This window comes from Phalacrocorax carbo, chromosome 6 (assembly GCF_963921805.1).
Source record: "Phalacrocorax carbo chromosome 6, bPhaCar2.1, whole genome shotgun sequence".
NCBI lineage: Eukaryota > Metazoa > Chordata > Aves > Suliformes > Phalacrocoracidae > Phalacrocorax > Phalacrocorax carbo.
Window position 1 is genome coordinate 49,404,752 of NC_087518.1, and position 22,994 is coordinate 49,427,745.

The 22,994-nt window shown below is 51.1% G+C and overlaps 2 protein-coding genes across 2 annotated transcripts; one reads left to right on the forward strand and one right to left on the reverse strand.

The window, feature by feature from the left end:
- Window positions 1–386: 386 nt before the first annotated feature.
- On the forward strand, window positions 387–7,753 carry PDZK1IP1 (PDZK1 interacting protein 1). The gene is made up of 4 exons (XM_064455747.1): window positions 387–564; window positions 4,435–4,543; window positions 6,526–6,624; window positions 7,174–7,753. Exons 1-4 carry the CDS (start codon window positions 489–491, stop codon window positions 7,241–7,243), a joined length of 354 nt encoding a protein of 117 aa, XP_064311817.1. The 5' UTR covers window positions 387–488; the 3' UTR covers window positions 7,244–7,753.
- A 6,240-nt stretch (window positions 7,754–13,993) lies between these two features.
- Window positions 13,994–22,435, reverse strand: LOC104044697 (cytochrome P450 4B1). Its single transcript, XM_009504564.2, has 12 exons — window positions 22,081–22,435; window positions 21,053–21,194; window positions 20,309–20,353; window positions 19,495–19,622; window positions 18,935–19,059; window positions 18,689–18,840; window positions 18,388–18,494; window positions 17,396–17,586; window positions 17,008–17,141; window positions 16,488–16,552; window positions 15,669–15,751; window positions 13,994–14,927 (listed from the first exon to the last, which is right to left on the reverse strand). Exons 1-12 carry the CDS (start codon window positions 22,264–22,266, stop codon window positions 14,759–14,761), a joined length of 1,527 nt encoding a protein of 508 aa, XP_009502859.2. The 5' UTR covers window positions 22,267–22,435; the 3' UTR covers window positions 13,994–14,758.
- Between the last annotated feature and the right edge of the window lie 559 nt (window positions 22,436–22,994).

Genomic DNA, 22,994 nt, shown 5'->3' on the forward strand with positions numbered 1-22,994 from the left:
GAAAGTGAGGCGGGGCTGTGGTGGGCAGCTCCCCGCATAACCCAGGACCCAGGGTCCTGCAGGGCGGGAAGAGATGTCAGAGCTGAGGCATCGCTGGACACCCCAGATCTCCTGCGGTGGAGAGAGGGACCTGGGGGACACCCAGGTCCTGTTCAGCCACGTTCCCGCTGCAGCCGCTCTGGGGGAGAGATTTACTTATCTGGGTGTTGTTTCTTCCTCCTGGGCCAATGCAAATGTTTTGCGCCTGAGTCCCTTTCTACGCCCTAAGGGGACTGTCAGGTTCAAGTCACCATGCCTCAAATTCCGTGGGAGGAAGAAAGAGGCACCTCCTTCCACCCCTTCCCGCAGCAGGATTTGAATAACCCGGTGTGAGCATCGGCCTCCCTCGTTAATGCGTTTGATAATTGACCAAGCGCTCATTCCTGCGGGAGGGCGGCGTGCCCAGGCGCAGCGCCCGGCGAGGACAGCCCGCGCCCCTGCCTGCCGCCATGCCTGCCCGCGGCCGCCGCCTCCTCCTCCTCCTGGGGCTGCTCCTGGCGCTGGAGCCTGCCTGCTGCCAGGAAGGTAAGCGCAGGCAGCTGCCTGACCTCCCCGGGAAACTGAGGCAAGGGGGAGACAGGAAGGTGCGCAGAGCCCCAGGCAGGCAGGAGCTGCTCGATGAGGTGGCTCTGGGGACAAGGGACAACTGCAAAAGGGCCTCTTAGGAAGAGAAAAACCATCTCAGCCGCTGGCCAAGCTTCAGCTCCAGCTTCGCATCCGTGGGTGATGGGGATGGGTGGGTGTCCAGTGGGTTGGGAGTCTTACCGGTGCCAGGATGCAGAGACTTTCTGCCTTTTTGCTGAAGGCTGAAACTGCAGTCTGAGGTTTTTTCTCCTGCTTACACGGAGATAAAGCAGTTCTGATTTACCTCCAGCAGGACTGTGCACTGAGATGAGTAATCTGTTTTCTTAAGGCTTTTTTTGTCTGTCTTTCTTCTTGCTCTTGTCCCAAGGCAAGTGTTGTGCTGGGTCGCTCCCCAAGCTCACAGGTTTTCCTGTTAATCTGTAATTTTGATCACTGCTGAGGCGAAGGAGCAAATATTTTCCTCTGCAGATTGTCTTCCTGATCCCTTCCCAAAGACTTAATAGAGAAACTTCCTATGGCTAGGGCATTATTTTTAGGAAATTCATAGAAGGACTTGTCTAATGCTAGAAATAATAATAATAGTGAGTAATTAAAACTCATCTGATGTTGCCCAAGTCCTGGAAAATTCCCTCCTTCCCTCCCCCTTTCTCCTTCTGATGCCCTAACCCTGACTGCTCTTCCTGTATTTGTTTACCAACTTGCTGAGGATTTAACAGACTTGGGTCTCCACTGTCGGCAGGATTGAAAGTTTTGCTGTTGCCTGGAAAAAAAAAAAAAAAAAAGCCTTTAATGAGGATTCAGAGCCTGGCACAGCTTCCTCAGAGAGAGGAAAAGACAGGGGCCAGCCGATGCTTTCCAAGCACTTAGGGAAGATGTATCAAAAAAACAGATCTGTGCCTTCAAACCAGCTGTTGAGTGTGGAAACGGAGTTACAACATGCACAAGGGCTTATATTGGCACTGGCACGTCCCTTGGTCTCATCTGTAGCTGCAGACGTGTGGATGCATGTCTGCTGGGGGGTGCAGATCCCACATTGCTTAGTTTGATTTAGAAGAACTTGTTTGAAAGGGAAAAAGCCATCATTGCTGCAGGGCGAAAGGAGGTGGCAGAGCCCGAGGAGCAGGCTGTCTCCTGGTGAAGTATTTTTGCAGGAACACAATCCAGTTTCCACAGGTGAGACTCATCCTTTCTGCCATCCCTCCTGGCAGGGCAGCAAGGTGTACTCTGCTGGGGCTCCGGCCAGGTGGTGTCCCCCAGGGTTGCCATCCACATAGTCCCAGAGGAGGTGCTATCAAGCTTTTTGCCTCTGCCTGGTTCCCATTCCTCCTTTCTTATGTCCCTTTCTTAAGTTCCCTGTGCCCACAGGGTATTTCAGCCCAATGAGGAGGGATTTGCCATTCCTCTGCCATCCTCATCTCCCCTTGCAGGCAGGCTCTACATAGTCTCTAAGCCAAAACCTCTTGATCTTGGTTTGGTATTTTTCCTTTTGGCTTTGGCTGCTCTGAAATCTGGTGAAAACAGCTGTCTGAGTGAGGTTTCTCTTGCGAAAACATACAGTACCTCCTGAGCATGCTGTTCAGAGGAGGTTTCCTACCACTTATCTTCTAGCCTGCTTTGCTTGAAGATCACGAGATGCAAATTTGGCAATTTCAGTCATTGCTGACTTCATTCCCTGGTTGACCTTGAACTCCCTTAACCCCAGCAGAAACCTCACCGAGGGCTGGACCTGACCATCCCCTCCTAGGCTTAGGCTGGAAACCTCGGCCCTGGCAGGAAAAATGAACTGCAACCAATAAATAAATGTGGCTGAGATAACAGCCAAGGGCAGAGCGAGGGAGGAAGCAAAGCGGGCCAAAGCTCAGCCTGGAGGCAACAGGTGTGTTCAGGGCTGCACCCACAGGGGTGGTGGGTACCAGGGGCAGGAGCATCTCCTGCCCATCAGGTAAGGCAGGAGGGGACCAAGCTCTGCTCTTCCTCACTGCCACTACTACCTCTGTACTCCCACCACCAGCCTGCTGATACGATGGGATTTGACCCAAAACACACTGATGCAAGATGGAATTTCCCCCTGATTTCTTCCCACTTGAGTTTTGGTCCTGGACCTTGCAGTAAACACTCTAAGTGCCTCCGTGGGGAGGTGACGGGACTGAAGGCTGTTGTTTGGGGCTGCTTTCCTGGCCACTTGCCCAGGGGTGCCACCACTTTCTGGACTGGCACAGGTGGTGAATCTGTTGGCCAGGTTGATTTAATTTCCAAGAGGAAAAAGATTTTTATTTGGTTGGGGTTTTTTTGTTGTTGTTGTTGGTGTGTGTGTGTGTCTGTTTGTTTGTTTAAATAAAAGCTCCTTGCAGTAAGTATTCAAGGAACTGGAGGCTTTAACAAAGGACAGTCCCCCTCCCCAAAACCACAAAACCAGAGGAGGGAAATGAGGGCTGTCAGCAGCAGAGGTGGCATGGAGCTGGCTGTGGTTGAGGAGTTTGCACACGTGGAGTACACAGCCCATCTTTATGGCTGCTAGTAAAGATTATTTGCTGTTTATAGCAGAGATTTTTCTCCCCTGAGACAGATGAGTATTCAGCTAGTGTAAAGCTCCCAAGTCAGATTGAAGTACCAATGTGCTCATCCTGGGGCATCTCAGCCTTGCAGGTGCTGGTAGCAGGGGATGAGTTCAAGTGGTCCGAGGTTGATACTGGGGCTGGCGGGGAGCATCCTCCACCTGCCCCATCTGCCTGCACAGAGGGACCTCATTTGTGCACAAGGGTTGGCATTTCGATCAGCAGGAAGAGGAAAAGCTGTGCGTGAATAAATAGTAATTAAATCCCAAAGGGATGTGTCCACGTGGACAAGGTCTCCTTTAGGTGCTGATATACTTTGTGCAGACTTTGTGTGTTTGAGTTTGACTACATCTGAGTGCTCCTTTGCCCAAAAGACTTTGGGAGGTGAGGAGCAGTCATCCCAGCATGGACTGGGACAAGGTATCCTCTTCCCATTGCCCTCCTCTTGAGTTCCTCCTGCATCCAGGAACATGTCTTACATCCTTCCCACCTGTGGCTGGATCACTGCGTAGGTCTGGCTAGAGAAAAATGAACCTGTGAGTCTGTCCCATCCCAGGGAGGCTGGGGATGCTGCAGCCAGCTCCTGGCCACCTGCTGCCGCCCACCCCTGCCAGTCCTGCCTGGCCTTTGTGCTGAAGTTTGTTTGTCTTAATGCTTCAGCCTTCAATTTCCCCATCATAAATCAGTTTGCTACTCTGGAAACTTGTTGGATGGTGCATTTTACCAAAATCCATGCCGGCAAACATTTGCCGTGAGAGTGACAACCAAATTTTACACTGTACCTGTCACAGGGTCCTTGTCTTACCAGTCCGTATTTGGAAAATAACACAGGAATGATGTGTATGGCATCTGGGAAAGGAGAATAAACAGTTTGCTGAAACCCCTCTGCCTTCCTTCCCCTGTCACTTTGGGCAAACATCCTCCCTCCTTCCCTCTATGTCCCCCAGGCCTTTGCCCCCCCCATCCCAGAATCATCTCCACCCCACTGTGCATATATATGTATGTATATATGGGGCCCCAAAGCTTCAAGGCACCATGGTCCACATGCAAATGCCAGTGAAACTGCTGCTATTTATGCTTTATTTTGTTGCTGTCACCTAGGTAAACTTGCCTGGATTAACAGCAATGCGCTCTGCTCGGCTTTGCAGGACCAAGTTCTTGGCTGGACATTGGTGAAGCTGGATGGGAGAAGCTCTGCCAAGCAGATAAATCCTGAGGATGTATTTCTAACATGTATCCTCCTTTTTTTCCGCAGCCCGGGGCAACCTCCAGCCGTGGTCGCAGGGTGTCATCGCAGTGGTTGTGTTTCTGGTCCTGGTGGCCATCGCCTTTGTGGTCAATAGGTTATGGTGTAAGGAAGAAGTGTAAGTGTGGGAGACCTGGAGATTGCTTTGGGTTGGGCTTAGCTGCCTCTGCACGGGTCACTTCCAGCCACCTCTGTCCCTGTGCCAGGGCTGGGAACACTGTGATTACTGCCAGGCAGGGAAAGCAAAGACTCCCTGTCCTGGTGTCCCTGTCCTCTCCTCTCTGTCCTGGTCTCCACACCCTGTTACTCATTGCCAGGTGTGAGCATACACTATCCGTCCCTGCTGCTCTCCCTGCAGGGGCACCCCCAAGCAGAGCGCTTAGATGCTACGGCAAGAAAGAAGAAAGAGCCACAGCATTGTGGCTCATTTACGTGGGCATGAATCTTGGGGGGGCTGGCCTGAGCCTGGTTTCCTATTGATCTGAGTATGCAGTTCCCAGGTGCCTTATATCCATGGGAAGACAAGCCCAAAACAACTTCATTTACAAGGCAGACTAGACCAAGTCAGCAGAAGGCAGTGAAAGGAGCTAGGAGAACAGGGAGGTAGATGAGCCGTGGCAGTGCTCTCTACCCAGAGCCTAGGGCACAGGCAGAAGAAGTGGCCTTTTTAATCAAAAAAGGGCTCCACAGGGCTGGTTGCCTCTTGCCCACTGCAGGCTGCGCAAAGCTGCAGGCTGCTGTGTCTGCTCAGCAAACCCAGGCTAACTGGTTAAATTGCAATAACTTGATCTTGAATCTGAGGCCGAAGTCAACAGGGGATGAAGACAAAGTGCACTATAGCCTGGTTCGTGGTTTCTCTGCATTGGCACAGGTGCTTTGGGCTTTGCACCCAAAGGTGCTGGGGTCTTCTCGTATCTGTGCATCCCTGTGGCCTCTCCAGCCTGAGGAGCTGGGCTCTTGGGGTGTACCGTGATGCCCAGCAGGTTGGCTTCTGCCCCAGATGCATTTAAAGGGGGGCCCTTTGGGATGCATTCAGGGTCAATGGATAATGCAATGTGTATATATATATTTATATGGTCTGATTTGCAACTGCAGTCTTTGTTCTCTGAAGAGGACCTTTGTCCTCAAACTGGAGGAGCCCACAGCCCACGGAGCAGGAGGCAGGAATGGTGTTTCCCACCTCTGCCTGTGCCTGGCTGCCTCTTCCCAGCCTGGAGGCAGAGGATGCTGAGGAGGGCTTGAGGGGGGATGGTGACTTGTTTTAATTAATCTGGCCTCTCTTCAGAAGAGCCGTCAGCAAGGCTCAGGAGCCTGGCGCACTGCCAGCTCTGTGCTGTCGCTGTGACAGCAGCTATCAGCTCAAGCCACTGCCTGTTTATGCCAGTCTGTTCCTTGGAAAAGCCTCTGAAATCACCCTTGGGTGAGCACTGGAGGAGGCAGGGATGTGCACGCAGAGTGGGCCTGCACCCACCCCCTGCAACTAAACCCCCCTGGCACCATTTGGGCCATGGGCTTTTTCCAGAGCTGAGGTTTTAGGTTCTGGCTGAGGTCAAACACCTGGTCCCTGCCTTGTGGTTCCTTCTGCGAGTGATCCAGATTCTGAGAGGCATCCGAGAGAAAGCAGCTCGGCTTTGCACGTGCGGATGTGCATGCCTGCACCCCTCCTGCGCCAGGGCTGTGGCACCGGCAGAGCCTTGCCATTTCTCTCAGTGTCAGCTGGGACCTGTAGGGGACTATTTTGCAACAGATTACATAGAAGATGACTGGAAAAACCAGTTAGCAGGATAAAACAATAGTATTAACAAATGAGTCTTGCTGACTGCCAGCCAAGCACTGGGAGTACCAGGTCCAGAGCCGGGGGCTGGCACTCGGCATCCAGGCACGGCCTCTGCAAAACTGCTGTAAGGGTGTATCTCCTCACCCATGTCATACCGGGAAGGGGGCTGGGCTGGGTATCTGAGGCCAGGATCACATGTCCAAGTACCTTATTGTCTCTGTGGTGTTGGAACAGTCCCTCCTCTGCACTGTCACCATCACAAGCTGCTCCCTGGCATGGCCCCTCCATTGCTCTCTCTTAGCTTTTCTCTTCTCCCCCTCCAGGGAAAATGTTGAGACGGTGGTGAGTATTGAGGACAAGCGGGAGGCTGTCACGTCCAATGGCCACGAAGGGGGATACCTAACAGCTGCATCCGGCTTCAGGTGAAGGCCTTTCTCAGACCTCCTACCCACAGCTCCCAGGCTCTGCCCCATCCCCCGGGGGACTGCTCAGACATGCAGAGCTGTGGTCTCTCTCACTCTGGGTCTCACATGTCCCATGCACCTGGTTTTGGGGCTTTTACCCTCTCCAGGGGCTAAGGAGAAGGCAACGAGGGAATATTCCCTCCTCCCTGGTCTCTCCCCATCCCTGCAGCTGAGCCTTATGATGTATCTACCACCTTGCAAGCTGCTACACCACATTTTTCTTATGCTGCATCACACCTTTCAAACAGAGGAAACCACTGAAAGTGGCCATAGAGACAGTCAGCCACATAGATGCTGACTGCCAAAACAGCCCTCACTAGAAATTAGAGCAATTCCCACTCTACACTTGGCTCTCCTCCTGGCATGGGCACCCCTCCTGCTCTTCCCACCTCACCCCTTGCTCAATGCATGGCTGGCACCAACAAGGTCAGGACTCTGGTACTGGCTTCAGAGAGGCTGGTCTTGCTGAGAGTGAGCTCAGTGCTGTGCTTCTCCCTCCTGACACAGGTCCAAAGAGAGCCAGCATGCTTACGAGAACACCTTGGAGCCTGAGGAGGTGACCACCACTGCCTTGTAGCAGGTGCCCTGGCCGTCCGACCTCCTTCCTCCTCTCACTTTGCTTCCTGCTGTGTGATGGGCGCTTTTGCAGGGACCCTGTGCACCGGCATCCCTCATGTGCAGGGGCTCCCTGACCTCTCCATGGCACCACCATCTCCTCATCTTTTCCCTTTCCATGTGTGGACATGCTCTTCTGCCTCAGGGGCTGACGTCTATGCAGACATCAGTCCACAGGAGAGGTCCAGAGGTGCCACCTCTCCTGCCTGGTGGTCATTCCACCTGGTTGGTGAGGTTGATGTCCCCAGTCCCGGGGGCGTGCTGACCTGTCTCAGACATGGAGGGGTCCCAGCTGGGTGCCTGGGACATCCCTGCACCCCTAGCTGCCCTCCGGGGAGCTGCTGATGGAAATCCCGCTCTCTTCCCCACATTTCATCCTCCTTTTTATGGCACCATGCATTTTAATGTCAGAACAAACCTTCTCCCCTGTATATATCTTCCCTGTGAGCAATAAAGAGAAGTATTGCCCATATGACAGCAAAGAGGGTCGTTCTGCTAATCACTCAAAGGACTTTCTGGCATCTTGCAGTGCTCCCAGCCTTCAGGCACTTTTGGGAAGGGAAGGACACTGGGGAAGGCGGTGCTGGGGTGAGAAGGGTGCTTAGATGGGCGTCAGTGCCTCCATCTTCCCCCGTGATCCCTGCTGGGTAGGATCTATCTTTTATTTCTGCACTTGGATGAAGCCAAGAGCACTTTTGCTTGTGCCTGTGTATCAGCAGGGGAGATAAAAAGGTGGAACTTTTTTTTTTTTGCTCAGCATTTGGACTGCCCCAGAGCTGCAAAGGGCTGTGTGGAGGTGAATATTGTTCCCCTCCATTTGCCAGATGGGGGAACTGAGGCATGGCACCAACCCAGCACTTCCCAGCACTGTCTGATGGGTGAAAGGCAGCGCTCCCTGAGTCCTGCTGGCCACAGGGCACAGACCCACAGCCAGCTGGGGGCCATTCCCATGGCCGGAGGCTGAGAAAGGCAATTGCTTCCCAGTGCTGCTGGGATGTGGCTTGGGGGCTGCTCTGGGCAGTGCCGAGTCTGGCCATGGTGCAACCTGCTTCTGCCAGGCTGTTCATTAACCAGGGTCTGTTTTTCACTGTGGTGGGGACAGCTCTGGGGAAGTGCTCTGGCCACTGTGGGAGCAGCAAGTGCTCCCAAGCTGTAACACCTTGGCCTTCCCTGAGATATCAGTTGCCCAAATGGTGTGCAGGGTCCTCCCCTTGACCAGAGAGGAAAAGGTTAAGGGGCTCTGCAATCAAGAGGTGCCTGGTCCTCCAAGTGGAGCAGGGCTGGGAGGGATGGGATGGGAGGTTATAAGAGAGGTATTTTTGGCAGTGCCTGGGTTTGGGGGGAGCAGGATGGGTTTAGGGTTCTGCTGTGCGAACATAAGGGGGATGAGGTGGCACAAGGACATAGCAGGAGGACACCAGGTGCCTGAGCCACCTCTTGCTCTTTCTTTCTGCTGTTAGATGCTGAGCATTAGGCCAAGGGGAGATTTTAGACCTGCTGTGAAATATCAGCTGTGATGGGTTTGGGCTTGGTGGGACCCTTCCAGTAATAGACCCACCCTTAAAGGCGTCTCCCTGAAGAGCCTCATGTAGGCAAGCATTTCAAAAATGCCCACAAGACTCAGCATTGAGAAATCACAGCTCTGGTTGAGAAATTGCAAGGGGGTAGAAGGAAACAGGCAGAAGGGTTGGAGGGGTCAAGCCCTTGGGTGCAGAGGCGCGACAGCTGCCATCCCCAGCATCATGACAGAGCTGTTCCCTTCTACCGCCTTCCCTTAGGCAACTGGAGGCTGAGCCAGCCCTAGTCTGGGTCCTGGATCTCCCTGCTCATGCCCCTGACGGATGCTGCTCCCCAGACTTTTTCCTTGCCAAACGTCACATGGGTTTGGAAAAAACAAGCTCCATGGAGTTCAGTGGTAATGCTTCACTCAGCAGGGTTTAAGGAGGATTAGTCATTGCACGTTCCCGCCGTGTCAGCACTAGGGATGGGGGTGTGGCAAGAGGAGGGGAACCGATTAATTTTTACCTTTCAGTTGCAAAAGGAGTTAGAAATGACATCCTTATAATGAGTAACAGCAGGAGTTTATTCCCTGCCCTGTGCACACCCTGAATATGTGATGAATGCCCAAGCTGTTCCTCCAGCAGTGCCTGGATGTGGATTGAAGTGGAGGTGTGCTGGGGGCTTGGCGGGTCCCTTTCTCTGTGGATCCCTCCTGTGGTTGTGGAAGAGGCTTTACTGCTGTGTGTTTTGTGCTAGCTCAGGAACCTCAATGTTTGGTCTTTTGCCTGCCAGTGCCCCTTCAGAGTTCACTTTCCTTGGGAAAACATCTTTTGCAAGAGCCTCTGTAACCTCCCCAGTGGGATCCCACCTCTGCACAGTCCATGATGCCATCCTGCCTCAGTTTCCCTTGTCCATCAAGCACGACCTGAGGCTGTCTGTGCGAAGAGGGCTGCCTTCCCACGAGCTGTGTACCCAGCTCATGGCTGCTTCTCGGTGTGATCCTAAAAAGAACAAAAGGGAGCGAGCATAAATGAAATTTATTGTTGGAAAATCTTAATTAGATTTTAAGCCCCAAAGGGAGAAAAGTGAGGTATTATCTGACACAGCTAATGAGTGTTAAGGGTCCATTGTTATATTTCTTGTTTACCTTTCTGTGCTGGCTGATACAGCCCGGATCCTTGCCTGTACTGCCATAATTAGGATATCTCATCTCTCACTGATAGGGTTGGGGATGCTCTTTAAAGCACAATGCTGTCTCATCCCTCCCTGGGATGAGCGTGATCAGGAAGGCAACTTCTGGCGTCTCTGCACTCGCACCTTCCCTGTTGACCCTGTGAGCTGGGGGGTGCCCTCCAGAGCCAGGGCTGTACCTGCTAGCCCCCCAGGTGATGGGCACCTCTAACAGCCTCAGTGACCTCTCTGAAAGGCCCTAAGTCAACTTGCCTGGGGGCCAAATCCTCCCCAGCACCTCTGTCCATACAGCACAGGAGGAGACCATGACCTCCACAGGTCATCCCATGCCCACCGATGAAGGGTAAGGACAGCTGTTGGTACCCTGTCCTGACCCTTACTCTGTAATGCTAGTATCTCCGAGGCTTGGGCTCCAGGAAGATGTCACGGTTGGGACCTGCTGTGGACAGGATTGTCTCCTTTTGGGCAGAAGATATTCAGGGTGGTCTCTTTGCATTACCACCTTGTTACAAGATGTATCATAACTTTCCTTTGTGGCCTAGGAGGGTGCAACTCATCTCATCTCGGACCCCCAGATAACCGGGCATCTTGTTGAAAACCCCCTTTAAACTGATGCTTCCCTGATCTCTCCTGAGGCTCTTTAGCTGTGGAAGTTTAAGATGTTTCTGTTCCAGCTGTGACCACAACCCTGGAGCACCTTGGGCAGGTGGACACCTACCTTATAAGTTATTCTAAGGTGGTTTAATTAAAGACTTGCTGTATGCAGGTAAACTGCTGCTGGAAGGACAGCCAGCTCCAGCCCTGACCCTGAGCGATGTAGGCTGGGGTTTATGTCCTGGCATTGGTCGCCTTGATACCCAAGTGATGTGATTTGGCCCTGCAGAAACAAAAAGGGAGCCTGTCGCACCATCGTGGTCCTTCAGCCTGAGGAAGGAACCCAGCCACCCAGGTGGGAGCCAGGAGTGCAGCATGTAGGGGTGGCTGTGTGTGGGCAAGGGGGCTGCAAAGTTTTTGGTCTTGATTCAAGCCACTGAAAGACAGAAGTAAAATACCATCCATTGTTGGTTTATACACCCATAGTAGCCAAACAAACATCCCCGGAGCCTGTCCTTATCACTTTATTACACCTGCTAGAGTGAATAGATTAAAGAGGACGGGGGAGGGGGGAGAAAGCAGAAGAATCCAGCAGAAAAACTGGGTTTTGGGATTGTTAATTATTCTCTGGGGTCTCTAATCTTTAACTGGCAAACAGCATCACTAACTGTCTTAAAGCCCCTCCTGGAACATCCTGATAATAAGCCATCTGCATGAAGGCACCCCGTTATCTGCCCTCCTCCAGCCGCCTGTGACATGGCTGTAGTGGAAGATAATGAATGTGTGGTGTGTAATAATGACACGTCATTCATGATTATCGGCCTGATACCCAACCTTTTAGCTCCATTGTTTGTGCTTCAAAAAAGGAGGAAAAAAAAAGAGAAAAAAAAATAAAAAAGAAGAGGGAAAGAAGAAAAAGGGGAATATTTGGTGCTATGGGCTGTCCCATGGTCCCTGAACTGTCTGCCTGCCAAAGGGGCTGGCTCTCATAGCATCTCCCAGAGGGTTTGGTGGTACCCTGGATGGACTCGCCCGTGGATTGGTGGCTGCTGTAGCCATGGTGATGGATAGAGAGAGCCGAGACAGCACAGAAATGTCACCACCTGGCAGGGAGACATTTGGGGCAAATGCTTGGGCGATTAGATCTGTGTCTCTGGGTGTTGCCTGGCTCCTTGTGCTGCTTTTTGCTGCTCTTGAAGACGTTTAGTGGTGGCTTGGCAGAGGAGGTTATCTTGAACATGCTGCTGTCCAGAAACTGCCAGCGTTTGAAGGCGGGGGGATGTTTGGGTTGCCTGGTTTGACATGGTAAGCTGAAGAGTGAAATAATTTTCTCCTGGTTGCCTCTGTGTTATGGCTCTGTGATGCATAGGTGCTGTGAGATCTTCCCTCAAAAGCTTTGGTCCTTCAGACTGCAAACCCGGGTTAAGCATGATTCTTAACGGGGAGGGACTTTAAAGTGTTTGGCTCAGATTACCTCAATTATTATCAGAACTGCCAGGAATAAAAATCCATTATTTGCATCAAAATTGTCAGTAGTTTCTCCTCTCTTTTCCAAGCAGATTTCCCAGAGTGGTTTCCCAGGGGAAGGTCTGCGTTGGAAGTGGTTGGTGTTTTGTCATTTGTAACAGTCAGGAAGACTCTTGGAAACCAGATGAGCAGCTTCATGGGGATGGCCTCAAAACACAGGGCTGGGAGCCCCAGTAGGGCACTGTACAGACACAGGGATGAGCAGCAGCTGTGGGTCCTCATCAGATCTAACTTCTCCTGCTCTGGCATTATCCCTCCGTGCCCAAATCAGAAGATGCTGTAGGAACATCTTCAAGTGCCACCTAATTTCATTTGCAACTCACCACCAGGGAGACTGGGCTGGGTCTTTGTGGCCAGGTGCTCCCCAAGCTTATTGCTTGGACCACAAGCCAGAGAGTGGATTAGCAGAGCTGCAAAGTGGCTCGCTTGTTTGTGGGTGGGTGGTTGAAATGTCTGACAAACAGGGCCAGTAATGAAAAGCTGTATCAAACTGTTGCCCTCCAATGGCCTCACTGTGCTGGAGCTGGGGAGGAGAGCTGGAGTCTGACCTTTGAGACCAGCCCAAGTCCACCAGCTGTGCAAGGGTGGTGGCTGATGCCACGTCTTACGCAACCTGCACCCAGTCTCTTCCTGGGGTTGAGAAGGGGAGGGTTGGGAGAAGAGGAACTCAGTCTGCAGCTGCCTTGCAAAATAAATACAAGCTGCACCTTGCTGGTTATTCACAGCATCCCTGTCCTGTCAGGTACTGAAACAGCCAAAATGAAGGTCTGGATCCAGCCCTAAAGGAATTCTGTTTCTCAAACTGAGAATGCAGCAGGCAGTGGAGATGGGAGCAGGGAGCTGCGGGGGTTTCTTCAGATGTGGAGATGCTCAGATTGGGCTGTCCTGGTCTGGCCATGAGCAGTGGTGAGCTGCTCAGACAGACAGAATTGGTTTGGCTATGTTAGTGCCTGCAGGGATGCTGGTGATGCTATTGCCTTGGGTGAAAGCTGGACGAACAGCCTTGTCTCCCACTGTGGCATGGCACGTGTGCAGCCCTCCATGTCTCAGTTTCCCCTGATGCCTGCTGAGTGCCCAGGCACTCACAGTGACAAGCTTTCCCTGTGCTGTTGGTAACACCACCATCGTGCTGGGGATTGCGACAGAATGGTGTTTGCTCTCCTGCCTTGCATGGCTGAGGGTGGGGATGGGACAAGGACAGGCATGCCCCCAGGGATGGGGTCCATCTGCTGCCCTGCTGGGCCTGGCCATGCTCCCTGACAAGCCCAGGGAGTTTTGCCAGGGACCAGGGAGGACTTTAGATTTTTCTGGGTCTCCCACTGCCACCTAGTGATCCATTTCCCACCCTGGACCTGCAGCTCATCCAGCAAGTCCCCCTTGGTTTGGGACTCCACCTATGGTCGATGCTGGGTGAGGACCTGCAGTGGGTCCCCCCAGACAAGCTCGGCCCCAGGGCCAGTGCTCACCTGCACCCCTTGGGCAGGTCACTCATGTACTGAGTGGTCAGTTCTCAGCCTCTGCAGAAAAGGGTTTGAGATGGACTCATGCTCCCTCTTGGGACTTTTTTTTTTTTTGCAAGCTGATTTTGTTCTTGCTGCCAGCATTTGGGGGGGGGGGGGAGTGGTGATGTCTTTTTTGCTGTGTTTAACTCCAGATTGTTTCAGTCGTTTTCTTACCATGGAAACTCCCAGAGGCAGAGGTGAGGACTTGGTGGCCTATGGCATGGGAGGGGTGGAAATAGGTTCCTCAGGCTCAACAGGGGGGCAAACCTACTGAAACAACCCTTGCAGCTTGAGAAAATACTCACAGGGCTGCACCCTTGGGCACAGCCTTGCCTCTGGGTTGCTGGGACTCATCATTTGATCCCCAAACGCAAAGGAAGCCAAAGCCAAATCCATGCTTGGGGAGCATGTGCACAAGGCTTTATTCTTGTTTCAAAGAGGAGGACAATGCTGATTGTTTTCAGCGTGGTGAGTGCTTTCTCCAGGTTAGCTGGTGACACTTTTCTGTGCTGGATCCTGAACACCCTCAGCTCAAGGAAGTTCAGCGCTGGGGCAGAAAAACCCACTGGCCTTTGTCTCCATAGCGGCAGGCACAGCACCAGCCCCAGAACAGGTTAGGGGGAATAATTTAGAGTGTGGTGTGTGGGAATGCAGTGTGACTGCAGGGAGGCGTTCTCCTGCCCTGGCACACCCAGGCTGGAGGCAGGGCAGGGACATTGTACTCAGGTAGTGTCCAGGCTTTAGACACCTGTGCAAACTGCACTGGTGGTGTCCACCATCTTGCCCAAGCAGGTAACTGGCAATGCTGCAAATACACAGGCAGGTGACAAAAGTCCCACCAGGCAGTGTGCAAGGGCAGGTTGGAGGTGAGGCGATGTGTAGGACATGGAGGATGCCTGCAGAGGTGAAGGCTGAGCCACAGCTGTGCTGCAAAACCTGCTTGGCAGTGCTGTTCCCCATGCGAGGGTGGGACCTGGATCTGCGGGGTTGGGGTGTGCGTGGTGGGGGCTCAGCATGCCCCCCGGATGGCAGCAGGGAGGGAGGTTAATGCGGGAGATGTCTGAGGTGGCCATTGTGGGTCTGTCTGGTGTCCCCTCTTAAACTTCTGGGTGGAGGGTTGTCCATGGGAAAGCGCTTGCCCACCGCCAAGGTACCCCACACAGTCAGTGAATCTTCTTCAAATGCACGTGGATCCCATTGCTGGACCTGAGGATGATCTGCTGTATCAGTGTGGGAGGCTTGGATGGGTTGGGACAGAGCTCGAAGCGGAGCAGGGTCAGGGCCAGAGCCACCTTCATCTCATTCATGGCAAACTGTTGCCCGATGCAGTTCCTGAGGAGAGGATGACAAATGCTCCTACTGCAGCCTTCATCCCTGACCGCCCCAGAGCTGGGCTCTGCCCATGCGTGAGCTTCTTGAAGCAGCACCTTTGGGGTGCTGGGGGACCTCCAGCTGCTGCAAGGGTGATGCCCCAGCTTATCTAAGAATCCCCTCATGAAACACCAAAAGGCACCCTGCTCTCTGGTGGGGTATTGCTGTTGTTTGTTAATAAGCATTAAAAAAAATATGAAATTGAGAGAACTGGGTGTTTCTTCATAGAAAGTGCTATATGGATCCAGCTCAAAACCCAGAGACCTCAGAAAGGTTATTTTTGACTCTGTGGAGTATCTCCTTTTGCAAGTTACTGAGACCTCAATATCCTGCATCTGTCTATTGCTACACCATGGGAACCACAGAGATTTGGGCCCAGCTTGGGTTTGAGGTGCACTGGGTATTTACCCCTAAACAAGGGAGCCTAGTTCTCAATGAAGGCAAAAGAAAATATAAATATCTCCACAAATTCTCAAGAAAAGTAGATGAAACTCTACAGTGACCACAGGGCTTGGGGCGTGGGAAATGCTGTGGAGCTGATGGAGCATGGTGGAGATCCCTGTTATGGAAGCCTGCTTGAGTTGGCCAAGCCAACTTGGCTCATGGGTGTTGAGGGAGGATGAGTTTCAGCAGCTTGGCTCTGACCTAGGTCTCCCATGCAAGGCAGCCTACGGGGAAGGAGAGGGACGAAGAATCTCCCACCTGGATCCAGCAGAAAAAGGCAGGAAAGCGTGGGAGTGCCTCTGTGCTGAGTTCTCTGGAGAAAACCTCAGGGGATCATACACCTGTGGGAGCACCAAAGGCCATTTGGTCAGTGTTTGTTCTGACACAAGCAGCACCAGCTTTCCCCCAAGTCCTCAAGGTAGGGCATGGATGTGGCCTCTGTTGCTGCAGGGGAGCTGCAGCTGACATCTCCTTCTGCAAAGCCAGCCAGGTAGATGAGAATCCAGGCAGATGATGAGAAGAGGGCACTGATGGCCATGTGGATTTTCCCCTTGGAGATATCCAGATCACCCACTACATCACCCAAGATGCCTGCAGGCATTTTCTCATCCATGGCAGTAATGATTGTTAGACTCTTTCCTGTTCAGAGATGCCCAATCCTGCCTCTCCAGGGAGCCACTGGAGATAGGCAGCTGTGGACCCTCCTTCAGGTTTCTCAGCTATTTTTTTCCTTGAAGCCTCTAAGACATCAGCTTTGAATCACACAGTGCTCGGAGGGCTTGGGACTTCTCATACCACTCTGGGACCTATGTCTACCCAGGGCAGCTGAAAGCATTCTGAGTATCTCTGTGTCACCATGCAAGAAGATAGACTATTCAACACCCTTTCCCAGCACTTCTACATATTCAAAGCCTTTGTGGTGTTTGGTAACTTCAATGAACTTTGCATTTAGAGTGGGACTGTTGAAATAAGAGGGGAAAAAAAACATGGCAGGGAGGCACAGGCTGCCATATTCAAGGGGAGTACATGTCTGGGCTCAGAGATCATCCTCCCTTTCTTGTTATAAAGGTAAAATACCTCAGGGTCTTCCCACACATCCTGATTCCTGTGGATAGCAAATATATTCAGTCCAACCTGGCAGCCTGGAAAAGAAAAGTGAGAAAAAGCTGGTGACATCTCAGAGTAAAGAACCAGAAGAGGTGTTTGTGGGATGCTCTCCCGTCCTGTGTTCTGCAGGGGCTGCTGCAGGAGATCTGGCAGGGACGATATGCAGCCTGTCTAGGCAGGTCACCTCCTGAAGCCCTCAGAGCTGGGCCCCATTTTGGTACCAGTGAATAAACTTTTAGTCTTGGCCAGGATCAATACTCTGCAAGTCCCCTTTGATCTCTGTGAACACCCCAGTGCCCTGGAACATGTCCTTGGACTCTCTCCAGCCACCCTCTGGGAGGGTTGAGATGGTGAGCTGTGGTGGCCCTGTACAGCCCTTTGCGAGAGAAAAGAGGCTAGAAACCCCACCAGCCTGTCCACAGAGCATCTCTTATGAGGATGCCCCACGTGTCACAGACAGCAACATGAAATATCAACAAACTCAACAGACCTGCTGGCAAGCTGCGTCCGTCGGAAAATGTGACAGATTTAGAGAGGTATCGGGACACAGAAGGAACTGGTGGGAACAGGCGCAAGCTCTCTTTGATACACATTGTGGTGTAAGTCATCTTTCCAAGGTCCTCCCTGAAAGCAAACAGGGGGGTCAGGTTGTGTTTGAGTGGCAGCAATGAGGACACCAGCAACGGGGACTGGGTGGGCTGGCCCACTGTGTCTCCCATCTGCTGTTGGGCTTTCTCCTTCTAGTCCTCCCTTTGCTGCCAGTATTGCTATGTGAAAAGCAGAGTGACCCAGTGCATGTGCAGTATAAGGTGGATGAAGTTTCCTTCTCAGGATAAATGAAAAAGTTCAAAGTAAAGGAATAAGAAATCCTAGCTCACCACTCAATGGTATCTCGGTTTCCCAAGATCCCCTGGATCTCCTCCCTGCACCGCTGCTGGTGCTTTGGATATAATGACAGGCAGTACAGGAGCCAGGAGATCCCGCTGGCCGTGGTATCATGACCCGCAAACATGAAGGTGTCCACCTCGGCACGCAGGTCCTCATCAGATAGCCCAACTCCATTTGCATCCTAACGAAGAGGAGAGTATATATTTCTCAAGCGCACATTAATTGGACTTGATCCTTTGGGTATAAAAATAACCCCAGATGATGATGGATTTGGTGTCTCTTGTATCTCCCTGTACATCAGGAAGTAAGCCAGTAGAAAATATATCCAATACATATGAAAACAGTCAGACCCACTGATTGCTGACACTGCAGTCAACAGAGCTACAGAGTTGGGCTTTGGTGGGATACCAGATCCAGCCCTTCAGAAGGACTTTTTGATCCCCTACCAAGGGGCCTTGTTACGTTTTTCAGTAGTTTGGTTTGGACAACTTTTCTTTTAGACTGAGACACAAAAGAAAGCAGTGGCTCTAGAAAAACAGAGTGAGCACAGAGTGTATCTCCTTCCTGAACATGAAGTGGCAGCTTCTGTCCAGAGTATCTGAAGGTGTATGTGAAGTTAAAACTACAGATGGTAAGAAACAAAACCTCTTAAGAGGGTTACAGCCAAGCTGGCCTCCTTGTAACCTTTCCAAAGATCTCATTCTTCTCTGGTTTCTGACAGGTCACTTATTTTAAATTATTAATGAGCTCAGTGAAAATTAACATGGAAGATGAAAGTCTGTCTGAGCTATTTATGTTCAATCACTGCATCTCACACATTTCTGTTTCCTTCCCTTTCAATCTACCTTGCCCCGAGCTAGGAAATTTGGAGTGTGGAAGCTGTTTCCAGCAACTCCAGCAAGGGGTGGTCATCTCCCTTCTGATACATCTCCAGTGCCATGCGGGTATGTTCTTAGGCATTTGATACTGTTATTTCATTCACCTTGGTACAGAGAAGAATGTCCAGAAAATCCAGGTTTCTCTTCTTCTGGATCTTGTCAAGTTCCTTCTCACTGGAAAGCAACATCTTTCTCTCTTTTATTACCTTATCTGCACAGAAGAATGACCAGTTAGATGCATCCTGCCCCTCCAGAAACCTCATGTACTTGTCCACTCAGTAAGCAGCTTGGACTCCATTTAATGTGTAACCTTCTGGCCAGTGCATGCTGCAACCCCCCTCTGAGATACAAGTGTGGGAGAGGTTCAGCTGGGAGACAGGGCTGGGGAGAAAGCAGGAGAAATACCTGTGTGGCTATGGGCCAGCTTGCAGGCATCCCGAAAGTCACAGCCTTTGCGAGTCAAGTTATAGAAGACATCCTTGTAAGAAAAATTTTGGACTCTATTGCTCACAAGGTAGCTCAGGTCATAAACAGCTCTGATATAATAGTCTGAGTTGCTGTAAGGCGACCAAGGTTAAAGTTGGTGTTAGCGACATGAGTGGGGAAACAGGAGCACTTGCTTCCTCAGAATTTGAAAGTTCAGGCACTGACCTCTGAGTCTGACAGTTGGTATTACAGCTGAAGGCGCATTTCATGATGCTGTCTAGTGTCATCAAGCTGACATCTTGAAAGAGCTCCACTGACTTCCTCTCTGTGTTCTTCTTTTCCCATTTATCCTAGTGGTGAAGACAGGGGTAAGGAAGGACAGACTGCCATGTATGATCAGGACATGTTTTCCTGTCTCTCTTCCCAGACCCACGCTACTAATGACTTCCTTCTCTTTTCAATCAGAGGCCTTAGTTCACTATATATTCTGTGAATCTAATCAAACTCTTCTGTCCATTTCTTTTTCCAGGTTTACCATTACTGGGCTAGGAAAGGATATTCTAGCAGTTGTTGATTTTATTGGAAAGCGGATGGAAGAGAGAATAAGTGAAATGGCCAGAGGAAGGTTGGGGGAGCAGTTTCAGAACTTCAGAACTACCCCAATATTTCAATGAAACTCTAGGAACAATCTATGTCCAGTCTTTTTCCCTCAGTCATCCCCAGACCTGATTATTTTTGCTGGTGCACAGCTGAAAGATAAAAGTAGCAGGAGTGGTGATTCTTACCAGCATCACTTTGACTGAGTCTGACATCAGGGCCACGTAAGATTTCAACACGTTGTAATGAAAGGCTGGGGTGAGCAGCTTCCGATGCTGGAACCATTTGGTTCCATCCAAGATCAACAGCCCGTGCCCTGGAGACACAATCAGCAAAGGCGCAATCAGCTGCTCCAGACTCTGATCACGGCTCTGACAGCCTCACTACTGCTTTTGGCCAAGTGCAGACTAACGTGCGTGGTCTGGGGGGAGGAAGGGTAGTTGGTGGAACCTTTTCTCCAGCCTCTCTAAGGCCATTCACAGTGGCGCTCTTCGGATGGAGGAGAAGCATGCCTGCCTTTCCTTCACTGCAACCAGCTGTGCGTGCCTAACCTACCCTGAAACCCAAACCTTGATGGCAGAGGCACAGGAATTGCCCTCTCAGGTGGGTCTTTCTTCCCTAAATGAAATACCTGGGTGCCTTTTGCAGCACACACTGACAGTTGCTAGCAGGACCCTGGAGGGTTACCTCAAAGCTGTGTGCAAGCCATGAACCTCCCTGCCCTTGGTGTGTATCACCCCAGTTATCTGTGGTAGCATTCAGTCCCTGAGGAAACTGAACATTGCTTTGTGGAGGCCAGGGTGTGTAATTCAAGGCAAAGCCACCTGATGTGCTCCACGACTTGGTGGGCACCACTGGTACTAATGCTTACACCTAGACACACCCTCCCATTACAGAAGCTCTGGTTTTAGAATGGAAGAAAGGAAAAATAAAGGAAGACAAGAGAGAAGCCAATGAAATGTGCAACACAGCAGAAAGGGTTAATGGAAGAAAATGACTTACCAATCCAGGGAACTAAGAATTTGTAGGGTACCTTGGGCTTGCGATCTGTAAAACAAAGTAGATACCAGAACAGTATGAATGGCTAATAAATTCAATATAACAAAAGAGAAAATTCAGACTAAATTGGCATTAGAGTTCATCCTCTAAATCACAATGTAGAATTAGTCTTATTTTAGTATGTAAAATACCCTAATAGTAGAGGTAGAGTTTAAAAGTGATCTTCTACAAATATGACCTCAGTGGACTTAGGAAAACCAGAGAAAGGTTTAACGAAAATTGTGTGTGGAAAAGAAATGGCCGTGGCAAACCTCAAAGCTGAGAAAATGGATGGGAGTTACTAGAGATGCCCATGTATGTACCACTCACAGGCACCATGCTCCACGGAAAAGAGCAGAGGAGAAGACTTGAAATGTCTTCTGAGACCCATTGCCATGCCAGCTCACCTATATTATGGGGTTTACTGGGTTTACTGTGGTGGTAGATGCCATAGAAGACAGTAAGATCAATGATAATGTCAACAGTGGACTGGGAGGAACAAGCACGTGGTCACTATTTTGCATGAGAATACAAACTGTTCCATGAAACCTGGGGTGGGCTGGGAGTTCACAAAGGGCAACAAAGGAGGAATTGCAATAGCTGTGAAGCAAGCCGGTAGAGGGGATGACTCCAGGCAAGGTTCCCATGATTTTCTCAGTAGGTAAGTGTCAAGGACGTGATGTCCCAAAACCAGATGTAGAGACTTACCTGTTCGACCAAGTATGCTTTTGGCATATTCAGGATGGTGGATTACAAGAGAAGGCAGGACTGGTCCGAGCCATCTGGGAAAAGCATAAGGGTATTCTTCTCCCCATGACACCATCTGATTTAATATTTTATCTGTAGTTATCTGCAATGACAGTTAAGCAGGGACTGAATTCAGGCAAAAAAAGAGGGGTGTGCCAGGGAGCACAGAGGCTAAACTTGCCCTGTCACAGAAAGCACATGCAAGACATCTTCTCCTGGGAAATGGGGAGATTGTGGGCGGACTTGCCACTGGGGGGACTTTCCATGCTGCAGGTGGAGGAGATGCTGGGACCATGCACAGGTGGTTAAGCTGCCTGAGCCGCCACATCCCTGCAGCACAAGGCAGCTCCATGGAGAGTCCCTAGCTGGGGCCTGGCTGTGGTTGAGCTGCGTTAGGACAGCCTGGGCTCCAAGCAGCTTGGAGTTGCACTTGGGAGCTACAGCTGCCGTGGGCAATGCCAGGACACCTGGTAAACAGGCCAGGTGGACCAAGGCTGTTACACCCCTGTTCTCTAAATTCAGCAGTGCAAGGCGGGCATGCGATGTGAAAGCAAAAATATCTTCACTAAAGAAGGATGAAAATGGCTTCAATAAGATGCCCTGCTTTTGTGGCCATGTCTTCTTAAGTGGCTGTAGCAGGAGAGACTCTTATTGGTAGAAGGTTTAATGCAGAAAAGAGGCATTTTATGGTTGCTCATATTTAAGTAACTTCACAAAAGTCCCAGAAAACACTTACCTCCGTGTTTAAGCACATGATCAAAAAAGACATGGCTCTGTTTATTACCAAAAGATGCCCATCTCATATCCAGGCACCCTTTCTGCCTGCCCTGCAAAAGTTGTGGAATTCCCTGTGCAGAGGTCCTCTCCTGCAGGAAAGGACACAAGCAGGGGACATGCACACAGCACCTGGTGCACCCTCTCATCCTGTCTGATATCTTCAACAGTTGTGGGGACAAACCCACCCTGACTGAGTCCAGCTCCCTCCTTACCAGATGATTGTGGCCATAGAGCCAGTGTTTCGGTGGACCAGGGAATGCCTCCAGAGCTTTGATGAGTTTCTTCCTCTCCCAGTAGAACTGGGCCACCTTCAGCAGCACGAAGATGACACCAAGCACCACAGACAGCTGCAGAAAGACAGCAGAAGGTCTGGCTATGCTGTCCAGCAGAGACACCATGCTGGCCCTGCAACCAGGATGCCTGACACTGCCTTCTCCTGCCTGCTTCTCTTCTCCTCCTCCTGTGCTCGTGCCTGATGGGGTGCTAGATGCAGGTAAACATCCTGTCTCCCCTGCTCTACTGGAGCTGAGCCTGGTGCAGCACTGCTGGCAGCAATTTATAGCAGCAGGAACATCACAGTAAGCAATACATCAGCTTGGCCAGCAGCCTGATTGCCTGCTGCTCCTACTCACCCTTTGACCTGCTTCCAGCAACCTGTGGATGGAGTCAGCTTGTTAACAAACAACCTGTACATATTTGCTACTTTCTTTGAAATCCCATACATCCCAGCAGCAACAGAAAGCACTTACATTCATCCGTGCCCAGGTGGACGAAGCCATAGGAGGGAGCAAGTAAGAGGTACTCAGGCTTGGGCTCCAGCTGAGCTCTGTGTTGTCCTCAGCCAAATTCAGGTCTGGAAGCCATTCATCCACCTGTGTGAAGTGAGGAACAAATGGGCCACCTCTGCCAAACACATGGGCTGGTAAGATCCAGCCACCACCAGCTGTAAAAACAGTGCTCTGAGTGACTGAAATATCATACAGCATTGCTGGACTATAACCAAGAGAACAGACATAACCCAATCAGTACACAAGGGACTGTGGCCCTGTTCTCCAAGAGGTTCTATGAGACAGCCAAGCCAGGAGACAAAACTACTGCCCAGGAGAATTACCATGGTGCATAGGTA